General features: G+C 43.4%; 1 protein-coding gene across 1 annotated transcript in view; it reads left to right on the top strand.

The window, feature by feature from the left end:
* The first annotated feature begins 5177 nt into the window (after nucleotides 1–5177).
* Nucleotides 5178–10131, top strand: part of Slc3a1 (solute carrier family 3 member 1) — a 35174-nt gene continuing 30220 nt past the window's right edge. The window contains exons 1-3 of the mRNA XM_031356546.1: nucleotides 5178–5613; nucleotides 9387–9566; nucleotides 9698–9852. Coding sequence (XP_031212406.1) covers nucleotides 5193–5613; nucleotides 9387–9566; nucleotides 9698–9852 — 756 coding nt within the window. The 5' untranslated portion in view covers nucleotides 5178–5192. The remainder of the gene's footprint in view (nucleotides 5614–9386; nucleotides 9567–9697; nucleotides 9853–10131) is intronic.

Genomic DNA, 10131 nt, shown 5'->3' with positions numbered 1-10131 from the left:
TCACTTGTGGTTTTATTTCAGGGACTACAGAGGTAAGAGCTTCAATCTGTCATTACCATTCCGCTGCTTCACCTCCCCACCTGGCGCACCATTCAGACTCAAGGGAGCACATCTTGAGGGTGGTTTGGTTTTTTTTTTATTTGGTTTGGTTGGTTTTTGTTTTCCTAGGACTCTTTCACAAGAGGAGGTAAGAGGTTCATACATGAAAACAAATCTCTTTGCAGACCCTTTTTCATTTAATGCAGGTTACATCCAATACCTCTATTGGGGAATGCAAGAAATAAGAGCTCTGCTCACTCAGGCAAGTTACTTGTTTGTAGGTGTACCTGCAAGTGGCCTGAAAAGGTTCTTTGAGCTAATATATCACCTGGACAGCCTTTCTCATCGGGGTTCACACCCAGGGCTTTCCACGTCCTGGCCAAGCACTCAGCACTCCTCTCGTGCTGGCTTCACAACCCCATGGATTAGACGATGTGTCTTACAGTTAGGGGATGGGAAACCGCTGAACCCCCAGCATCAACACCCCTTTCTGAGAGATGGAATTCTCACTCAGGATCGGAAGTGCAAGAAAGTCTGGCAAGAAAAAGCATCTGTGCCAAGGTTAGCGCTGCCCTTTCAGGGACTCCGGAGCAGACTGTGAGGATGTCCTCTTTAAGGAAAACCATTGAAAGGTTTCCTAGAGGTTTTGGATCTCTGGGTAATTCAGTTCTGAAGTTACGAAGAAGAGCAAACTGGTGTGGATTTATTTCTACACATCTAATCTACATGGCTTTCTGTTGAAATGCGCTTGATGACAGCACTGGAGTGTTTAGGCCCTTAGCTGGGGTTTAGTGTGCCCAGATGAAAAAAATAATTAGACGTGACTGGGATTAGGTGCCTTCATATTTCAGAATGGAAGAGTAAAATAGAGCCACCACACAAAGGCTGACAAGTTGGTTGTATAAAATAATTTTTGAAAAGGAATCGCCTTTAATCCCAGCACTTGGGAGGCAGAGGCAGGCAGATTTCTGAGTTCCAGGCCAGCTTGCTCTACAGAGTGAGTTCCAGGACAGCCAGGGCTACACAGAGAAACCCTGTCTCAAAAAACCAAAAAAAAAAAAAAAAAAAAAAAAAAAAAAAAAAAAAAAGACAAGAAAAGGAATTCGTTTGTGGGGGCACTCATGATTGACTTAAGACTATCCAGGCTCAAAAGTAGCCCATGAAAAGACAACGGTAAAGCTGTAGGTGCCCTCTTTCTGTATGTATGCAATTTGTCAATTAAAAACTCAACAAGATGGATGACAGGTAAAGATACTTGTCCCCAATCCTGAAGATCGTTTTGGACCTCTGGGACACGTGATAGAAGAGAAGTGGTTCCCATGGTTTGTCCTTTGACCTCCAAGTACAATCTGGGATGCACATGTACACAAGCATACCCAACACATAGTGTAATTTAAAAACTACTTTACTCAACTGGAACACACCTTTAGTCCCAGCATTTGGGAGACAGGCTGGCAGATCTCTGAGTTCAAGGCCAACCTCGTCTGCAGAGTGAGTTCCAGAACAGACAAGCTCCACACGAAAAACCTGTCTTGAAACATAAACACAAAACCACCAGCTGCTTTTCTAGTGGTCCGGGGTTCTATTCCCAGTACCCACATGATGGCTTACAACCACCTGTAACTCCAGTCCCAAAGGATCTGATATTCTCCTGTGCTTGCTCTTTTGTCTTCCATGGGTATCCAGCATGTATGTATATGGTGCATAGATTTACATGCAAAATACCCATAAAATGAAAGACAACATTATTAAAATGAGTAGTGAGAAGTGGGCCCTGGCCTGTGTTGTTGCCTGGTGTGTTAACTGACAGCTCTGTGCAGCATCTTGGAGACTATTAACCTTTTGACTTGGCTGTCTAGCTATTTAGTTTTGAGTGAAAATTTTAACCACTTGTAATTTTCCCCCATATTGTCTGCTTATTACCTTTGTTCCTTTGTCTACCTTTCTGTGTTAATTTGTAAAGCAGATTTCTACACTCTGAAATGTCCCATGTCAGAGATTTTACAACAAATGTTTTCCTCTAGGTGTGTGTGCTTTTCCTTTTTTTGTTTTTGTTTGTTTGTTTTTTATAGATTTACTTACCATGATTTTATGCACACAAGTACTCTGTCTTCAGACACACCAGAAGAGAGCATCAGATCCCATAACAGATGGTTGTGAGTCTCCACATAGTGACTGGGGATTTAGCTCAGGACCTCTGGAAGAACATGGAGTGCTCTTAACCACTGAGCCATCTTTCCAGACCTTCCACCTTATTTCTAAAGCAGAAAAACTTACACCCTTATACCCCCCACACACAAGAGGCTCTAGGACTTATATATTTAGGATAGCTTTTCAATTCCAGGAATATTTCTATGTATTTTTATAAATACTTAATTTTATTTATTTTTATTATTTTGTTTTTGTTTTTAAGATTTATTTATTTATTTATTTATTTATTTATTTATTTATTTATTTATTATATGTAAGTACACTGTGGCTGCCTTCAGACGTACCAGAAGAGGGCATCAGATCTCATGACAGATGGTTGTGAGACACTATGTAGTTGCTGGGAATTGAACTCAGGACCTCTGGAAGAGCAGTCAATGCTCTTAACCGCTGAGCCATCTCTCTAGCTGTTTTATTTTTCAAAACAGGGTTTCTCTGTATAGCCCTGGCTGTCCTGGAACTCACTCCATAGACCAGGCTGGCCTATGAACTCAGAAATCTGCCTGCCTCTGCCTTCCAAGTGCTGGGATTAAAGGCGTGACTACCACTTCCCAGTTTATTTTATTGCTTTACTTTTAAAGTTGGTGTACATAGAACTTATTTTAAGGAATAAGGTTAGCTTCATAGCTTTATATTTTCTAAATAGCCAGTGGTCCAGCATTATTTATTGCTTCTCTGTACTTTAAGTTCTTTATATTTTACATACAAATATCCACATATACATATAATCACATACAATCATGATTGCAAATATTTCTACCTTCTTTTGTCTCAGTCCCAACTCTTTATTTTTGTGTAGTTTCTGTTTAAAAATACAGTAAGACTAGCCTCCATTACCCCAAAAAGATTAATGTGATTGAAAATGTTATTTTATTCTTTGGTGTAATGAACCATTCTGCGTGGGATGTCCATTTAAACTCTCTTCCAAGTGTTCTACTGACATTTAATGTTTGGCCGGGTAGTACAAAGTTGTACAGTATGCACATATACATGAAATCTACCAGCATGTGCTTTCATATTAAAGGTAAGTACTTTGGTTGCTTGTTGAAAACATATCCCACAGTTTGTGTTTTCTCTCAGTGACTATGCCTTGGTATAGTAAATTGAAAGGTGCTACTCTAGTGGGTCAAGCAGGAGCTCACGATTGGTTTTATTGTTAAAAGTACCCTCCAGGCCAGAGCCCAGCTAATTAGTCCACTTCCTACATTCAGCATGCTCAAGGACTGCACTGTATGAAGTCTTAGTCACAGTGCATGGAGGATGGACATGGATGTTTCTATGGCATATTTATGTATTTGACAGCAGTATCGAAACACGAAAGGGAACTCATTCCATTAGCCACCTTTGAATTCAAGGCTAGCCTTGTCTGCTATAGTGACTTCGAAGCCAGCCAGGGATACATAGTGAGACTTGGTCAAAACAACAGTACACAGCTGCTTCATTACCAGAGTTTCGTGTATAATTAATGATGAGAAACAACATTGCAGTTTATGAGGAGGGATTGGCATGTGTTTTCAAGACTACATTAAACAAGAACAAGTAGCGGATTCCTCTACACTAAGTTGCTCTATAAAAAATGCTGTAGTGTTGGGCACCCAGACAAGGCAGTGGAGACAACAGGAGCTGCGCCTGGGTGCAACCCCAGAACCCAAGCAAAGTGGAAGGAGATATCCAACTCCACAGCGTCCTCTGAATGTCTCATGTGCACCACACACAATTTTGTTTTTTAATTAAAAAGATGTGTGCTGTCTAATGAAAGCCCTCAAGTGTGGCTGATCATCTCATTCATTGAGGCCTGAGGAATATCTGAGGCCAGCCTTTCAGCAGTTTCTGGGGACTTACAATTGTGTTCTACACTTGTCAATGATTAAACAATTGTTTAGTGAGAAGATTAAGGACTGTTTGCTTGTAGTAAAACTTGAACTTGCACTGCTCAGCATCCTGCTCCCCCACCTTCTGGAAGTGCTTACAAGAATGGTAAACCACATTCTTTTCTGAAATTGATCAAAGGACCTGAGGTTGAGCTGAGCACACAGAGCTTAGTCATACACAAGGGCTGTCTGGAGTTGGCCTGAGCTGAGATAAAATGAGGTTCCCTGCCTCCAGAGCCACTTCTGTGGATCTGTAGGAAGACACCTTCAAACAAAACGGACAGCCAGGTTCTCCTTATAAAGTTAAAGATCATTTTTATACCTAGCTAAAGAAAGAACATGTTATGTTTCAACCATTGTCAAAAACAGACAGCGCTATACCCATTTCTTTAAGAATTGGCTCAGTGGCAACGGGTCTGCTTTGTTGTAGGATCACAATTGTCCATCTTCAAAACTCATCAAAATCCCCAGGTGGAATTCTATTCCATTGGCCAACAATTCCCCACAGTTCCTCCTAAGCCCCCAAGCACTGTTCTGTTTTCTGCTTCTGTGAACTTAAGTTCCTTCTCCAAGTAGAACCACACAGTGTTTGTCTTGGATTTGGTTATTTTTCACTCAGCATAATGTCTCCAAAGTCCATCCATCCTGTAGTAGGTGTCAGACTTTGTTTCCCCTTTAAGAGGATAATTTCTCCTGTGTGTTCATTTCACATTCTGTTTGCCCATCTCTCTGGGTCACCTCCACCCTTTGTAGTTTTGTGAATAGTATTACTGTAGGCAGTTGGTACTCACAAGTAGCATCTTGCAGTACTTGGAACCCTGCCTCTTCTCGCCAGTCTCCTCCATATACTGTTACTGTAGCTGAGTCAGCCACCCGGTGTAAAGATAATTTTTACACACATACCCCTCCTTCTGACCCCCCTTTATTAAACTTTACCCTTTCTTCCTTGGCTGGACAAAGTCCAGCCATGATTATTTATAAACCATTCAAAGCTCATTAACAAACCACAGCACTCAGCAAGCCACCTTTCCACCTCTGTCCCTGCTCAAAAGCACCGAGCTGCACAGGGTAGACATGGATGAGGACAAAGGCAAGAGAGACTCCATCCGGATGAGTTTGAAGGGATGCCAGACGAATAATGGGTTTGTCCAAAACGAAGACATTCCGGAGCAGGACCCAGGTTCCAGGGACACCCCACAGCCCAATGCTGTGAGTATCCCTGCTCCAGAGGAGCCTCAACTAAAGGCGGTACAGCCCTATGCGGGGATGCCCAAGGAGGTGCTGTTCCAGTTCTCCAGCCAGGCTCGCTACCGGGTGCCCCGGGAGATCTTCTTCTGGCTCACCGTGGTTTCCGTGTTCCTGCTCATTGGAGCTACCATAGCCATCATCGTCATCTCTCCAAAATGCCTTGACTGGTGGCAGGCAGGTCCCATGTACCAGATCTACCCGAGATCTTTTAAGGACAGTGACAAGGATGGGAATGGAGACTTGAAAGGTACGTGTTCGGCTCTTAGGACCAACTAGTGGAGAGTGGTTTGTGGCCCACCCCCAGCTTCCTCAAAATCATTTTGTGCCTGGCTTGTGTGGTAAGCACATTCCAGGATGGCTGGCACCATTTCCCTGGGAATTAATTCAAGCACCAAGCAGCAGAAGCTTGCAAGCCTTGCTCTTGATGCAAGGCTATTTGCTGAAGGATTTAGAGCGAAGGGGTTGCTTTAATCTCTTGCTCATTAAACCCATGTACACATTCATTCACTCATCAATCCTAAAATCTGATTTTGTAGCTCCATGTTTCATCTGAGACTAGCTCTCCAGGCACAGGCGCAGTTTGTAGTCTAGCTGAAAGTTTATTAATAAATACATTGTGTTATACAAATGTGGTGTCTTAAGAAGGGGAAGACTGTCTTCTAGTTTCAATCCTGAAGAAATGAGAGAAGTCTAGAAGCCCAACGGTGTGTTAGGTGTTGCCTAATAAAGGATTTTCCACAGCAATAGCCATATTAGTAGACAAATAGAACCAAAATTTTGTATTTTTTAAAATTAAACTAAAGGTTCTATATGTAATTTCTTATCCTTATAATTGAATGCTCCATCAGCCGAATTAAGATTGGAACTGTGCTAGGCAGTGGGTATAAACTAGCTGGGCTGATAGAATCACCATGGGTTAGGACAGAATAAAGCTAGATGCTATCCCTCTGCTTGTAATGCTAGCCCTCAGGAGGCTGAGGCAATCAAGGAAGATTGCCATGAGTTCCAGGACAGCCTGGGTTAAAATCAAAACACACATGCACACACACGCATGCATGCTGGCACACACGCACGGGGGGGGGGTGGGAAGGAGGGGGAGAGAGAGAGAAGAGAGAGAGAGAATGAATATTAAAAATGGGAGTGCAGTTAGAAGAAATAAACTAGAACTAAGGAAATTCTCGTTTTGCAATGATTATTTGAAGAAAGATGGTGTGGTAGTATGAGTGCGTGAGAAAATCCCCCCGACTTCCTTAATGAAAGGCTTCTTGTGTTTGTACTCTTTCCAGGTTTTTTTTTTTTTTTCCCCTCTCTCTGACTTTTTCTCCACACTCAGTGCTGAGGGTGGATCCCAGGGCTTTGACCTGTGAGACAAGCATCCCACCACCTGCCTATTTCAGCAGCCTTTCCACCCTTTAAACAAATAATGTCTGCATCTTCACTATTTGGAGAATAGCATATCTGTCCCCAGAGGCACAACTCAGAGCTGCCACCTGCCTTAGGCTTCATCTTCTGCCTTAGTCACAGCCCCCTGCTGCTTTGGACAGTTAGGGCATCCTAGGAGCTCCTGTTGCCCCTCTCACCAAGCAAGAGTTGGCAAACTTGGGTTTGACAATCCGGAACAGGGACACACTTCTACCTCCTGGTCCTGCCTCTCTAGCCCGCTCCTATGTGGCCTCCAAGTTCCCACAGACATGCAGTTTCTAGTTAGCTCTTTGTGTTCACCCTGCTTTTTCCTTGGGGAGCACTTGCTTCCAGTTATCCAATAGGTTCTGCTCCTCACGCTCAAGGGTTTTGTTATTCTGAAGAAATCACCCCAGGTTTGGTTTTAGCCTTGTCTTCTGTCTCTCCAAAGGTGGGACTGGAATCACTCAGTCTCTTGGTGGTGTGTTGTCTCCACCCCCCAGCTGCCCCACCCCCCAGCTGCCCCAGTCTTAGTCCTCCCTCCCTCGTTCTGGAGCATCCACTCTACCCCAGAGCCCCCTGTGTGTACTGCCCTGTGCTTGCTTCTGGTTTAGGTGGAAATGTTTCTGTCACCAGCTGTTGCTCTGAAATGTTACAGCCAGTTGTAAAGACAACACAGATGAGCAGCCTGTTACAGTAGAACGGCCTAGAACCTGTGGTGCTGGAGCTGTTAGAGCCAGGACCTGGGCAGCCCTAACAAGCCAGGCTCGGCCACCATACTCAACAGGCCAGTTAGATCCTCCTGAGTGACAGAGAAAAGCAGAGACTGATTAAACACGGCCAGGCCGGGAAGAAATCCCTAGTCAGTTCTTGACATGAGATATAGGCTGGAATAAAAGGCAAGAGAAACATATAGCACAGCAGTTCTGGCCAAGGTGTGGCCATCTCTAGTTGACCATTACTGTCCAGCTCCAGTCATCCTGGGGCTCTGACGAGGTGCTCAGAGATGTGAGAAATCTGCCAGGAGTCAAGCTCCTCCTCTGGGCTGCACCAGGCTTCAGGCTTTTCCTTCTCCCAGCAGGAGACTGGGGAAAATTCTAGTTCCTGAAGGACATTTGTTTCACTAGACTGATAACCAAAGATTGTCTCTAGAATGTCTCTTCACTTCTGCCAGGAAGGTCATGCCAGGGTCAGGTGACTTTGTGCTTTGGTGGTCTTAACATTCTGCTTGCTTAGGTGTGGCATAATTTATATAGGCTTGTGTAAACACAGAGAAAAATACTGGCTCAAGACTTCGAGTTTGCATCTAGAAGCCACAGCAGCTATAGTCCTACAAGGTTCCACGTACAGGGCTTAACTTCCATAGGTCCCCCTGGCAAGCCTAGAATCTATGGTGTATGAACTCCTGCTTTCTACATAAGTGAACGAGGGCCACTTGCTGTAAAGACAGGCTGCTAGAACATGGAACCTGGCACATACTGGCATATACCTGCCCTCTATCTGCGTTCCATCTCGTACTACCTGATTCCTCTATTCCAGATAATAGTTCTGTTTGTTCAGTTATTTATTCATTGCCAGTACTGAAACCCACTTACCCTGTGACAGTCCAGTCCACAGCTTTTCTTATCAGCTCCTCTGCCCCAGACGGACAGAGCTAACACACTGATTCATAAAGCACTTTGCACTGACAGCTCTTCTCTAGTCCAGGTATCAACCCATTCATTCCATTCCAACCTCCTTATATTTTTATAGCAGCACTGTGCAAGGTTATTTGTTTTCCAAGGTGAAATTGATTTTAATAATATATTTTGTTTAATGCAATGTTTTTTTCTGTATCAATAGATCAACATAAGACACCATTGACATATATTAAATTCTTTCTCTTTGTGCCAGGTGTTAAAAATCTGGTATGTGCTTCCCCTCCAGCACATCCAACCCAGATGAGACACATTGCAACTGCTCAATAGCCACATGTGGCAAGTTGCCTTGGGAGGGGCCAGTTCTTTTCAGACATTAATCCTAATCCCAGCACTTGAGGAGGCAGAAGCAGGTGGAGTTCAAGGCCAGCCTCATACTAGGTGATGCAGAAGAACAGGATGCAAAAGATCACGTGGGTCATGAGAGAAGCTCTAAAGCTGCTTGTTTCTCTAGTCTCCGCCCCTTTATCCCCTTTTCTCTTTTCATAGTGGATATGTGAATTCACCTTTCTGAGTATTGAAAATATTTTTTTATTGAAAAAAAAATGCAGTGTGCTGTTCCTCTGAAGCAGCGATTGTGAGAGGTAGGCTTGCTTTCTAAAGCTGGTTAATGTGTTTATTTGCATGCGATTGTGAGAGGTAGGCTTGCTTTCTAAAGCTGGTTAATGTGTTTATTTACATGTGATTGTGAGAGGTAGGCTTGCTTTCTAAAGCTGGTTAATGTGTTTATTTACATGCGATTGTGAGAGGTAGGCTTGCTTTCTAAAGATGGTTAATGTGTTTATTTACACACACACACATGCACACACGCACACACACACCACACACACATGCACACGCGTGCACACACACCATTTTATTTTTAATGCTTCAAATAGAAAGAGAAACAGGTGTTTGCTCACAGTCTTGGCTCTCCCTTCAGGTATCCAAGAGAAGTTGGACTATATCGCTGCTTTAAACATAAAGACTGTTTGGATCACTTCCTTTTATAAATCGTCTTTGAAAGATTTTAGATATGCTGTTGAGGATTTCAAAGAAATTGACCCTATTTTTGGAACAATGAAAGATTTTGAGAATTTGGTTGCTGCCATCCATGACAAAGGTAACCAGAATGAGGGGTGAGGACAGCAAAGGAAAGTATCACATCTCCCATTCACACATAACCCTCCCCTCCCGACCGACATTCTCCTAACGCCATCTGTTCCTAACATTTGGTATGTTTTTACTCATTAGGTTTAAAATTAATAATCGATTTCATACCAAACCACACCAGTGACCAACATCCTTGGTTCCAATGGAGTAGGACACGGAGCGGGAAATATACTGATTACTACATCTGGCACAACTGTACCCATGCCAACGGAGTAACCATCCCTCCCAACAACTGGGTAAGGACAGTCAATCAGCAGGCAGCAGGCAGGCGGCGCTAGACTCACTGAACTGGAGAGGTGTGAAGCCCTTTAGGTTGGAAAGCATCGAAGGAATTAGTTTAGAAATAGACAATGTTAGTTAGACAAAAACACAAAGGGCTTTTAGGTTTCTGATTTCATTGTTGAGCTGCTGTGTTCTAGTATGTGGTTCTCCTTCCCTTTGCCCCCCCCCCCACCTTGTCCAGCATAGGTCTCCTGGACAAAGATAGGAAAATAACATCCTTTTTCTCTACTATC

This window comes from Mastomys coucha, unplaced genomic scaffold (genome assembly GCF_008632895.1).
Source record: "Mastomys coucha isolate ucsf_1 unplaced genomic scaffold, UCSF_Mcou_1 pScaffold6, whole genome shotgun sequence".
NCBI classification, from domain to species: domain Eukaryota; kingdom Metazoa; phylum Chordata; class Mammalia; order Rodentia; family Muridae; genus Mastomys; species Mastomys coucha.
The sequence above is the reverse complement of the archived record's forward strand: the minus strand, read 5'-3'. Positions and strand labels throughout refer to the sequence as shown.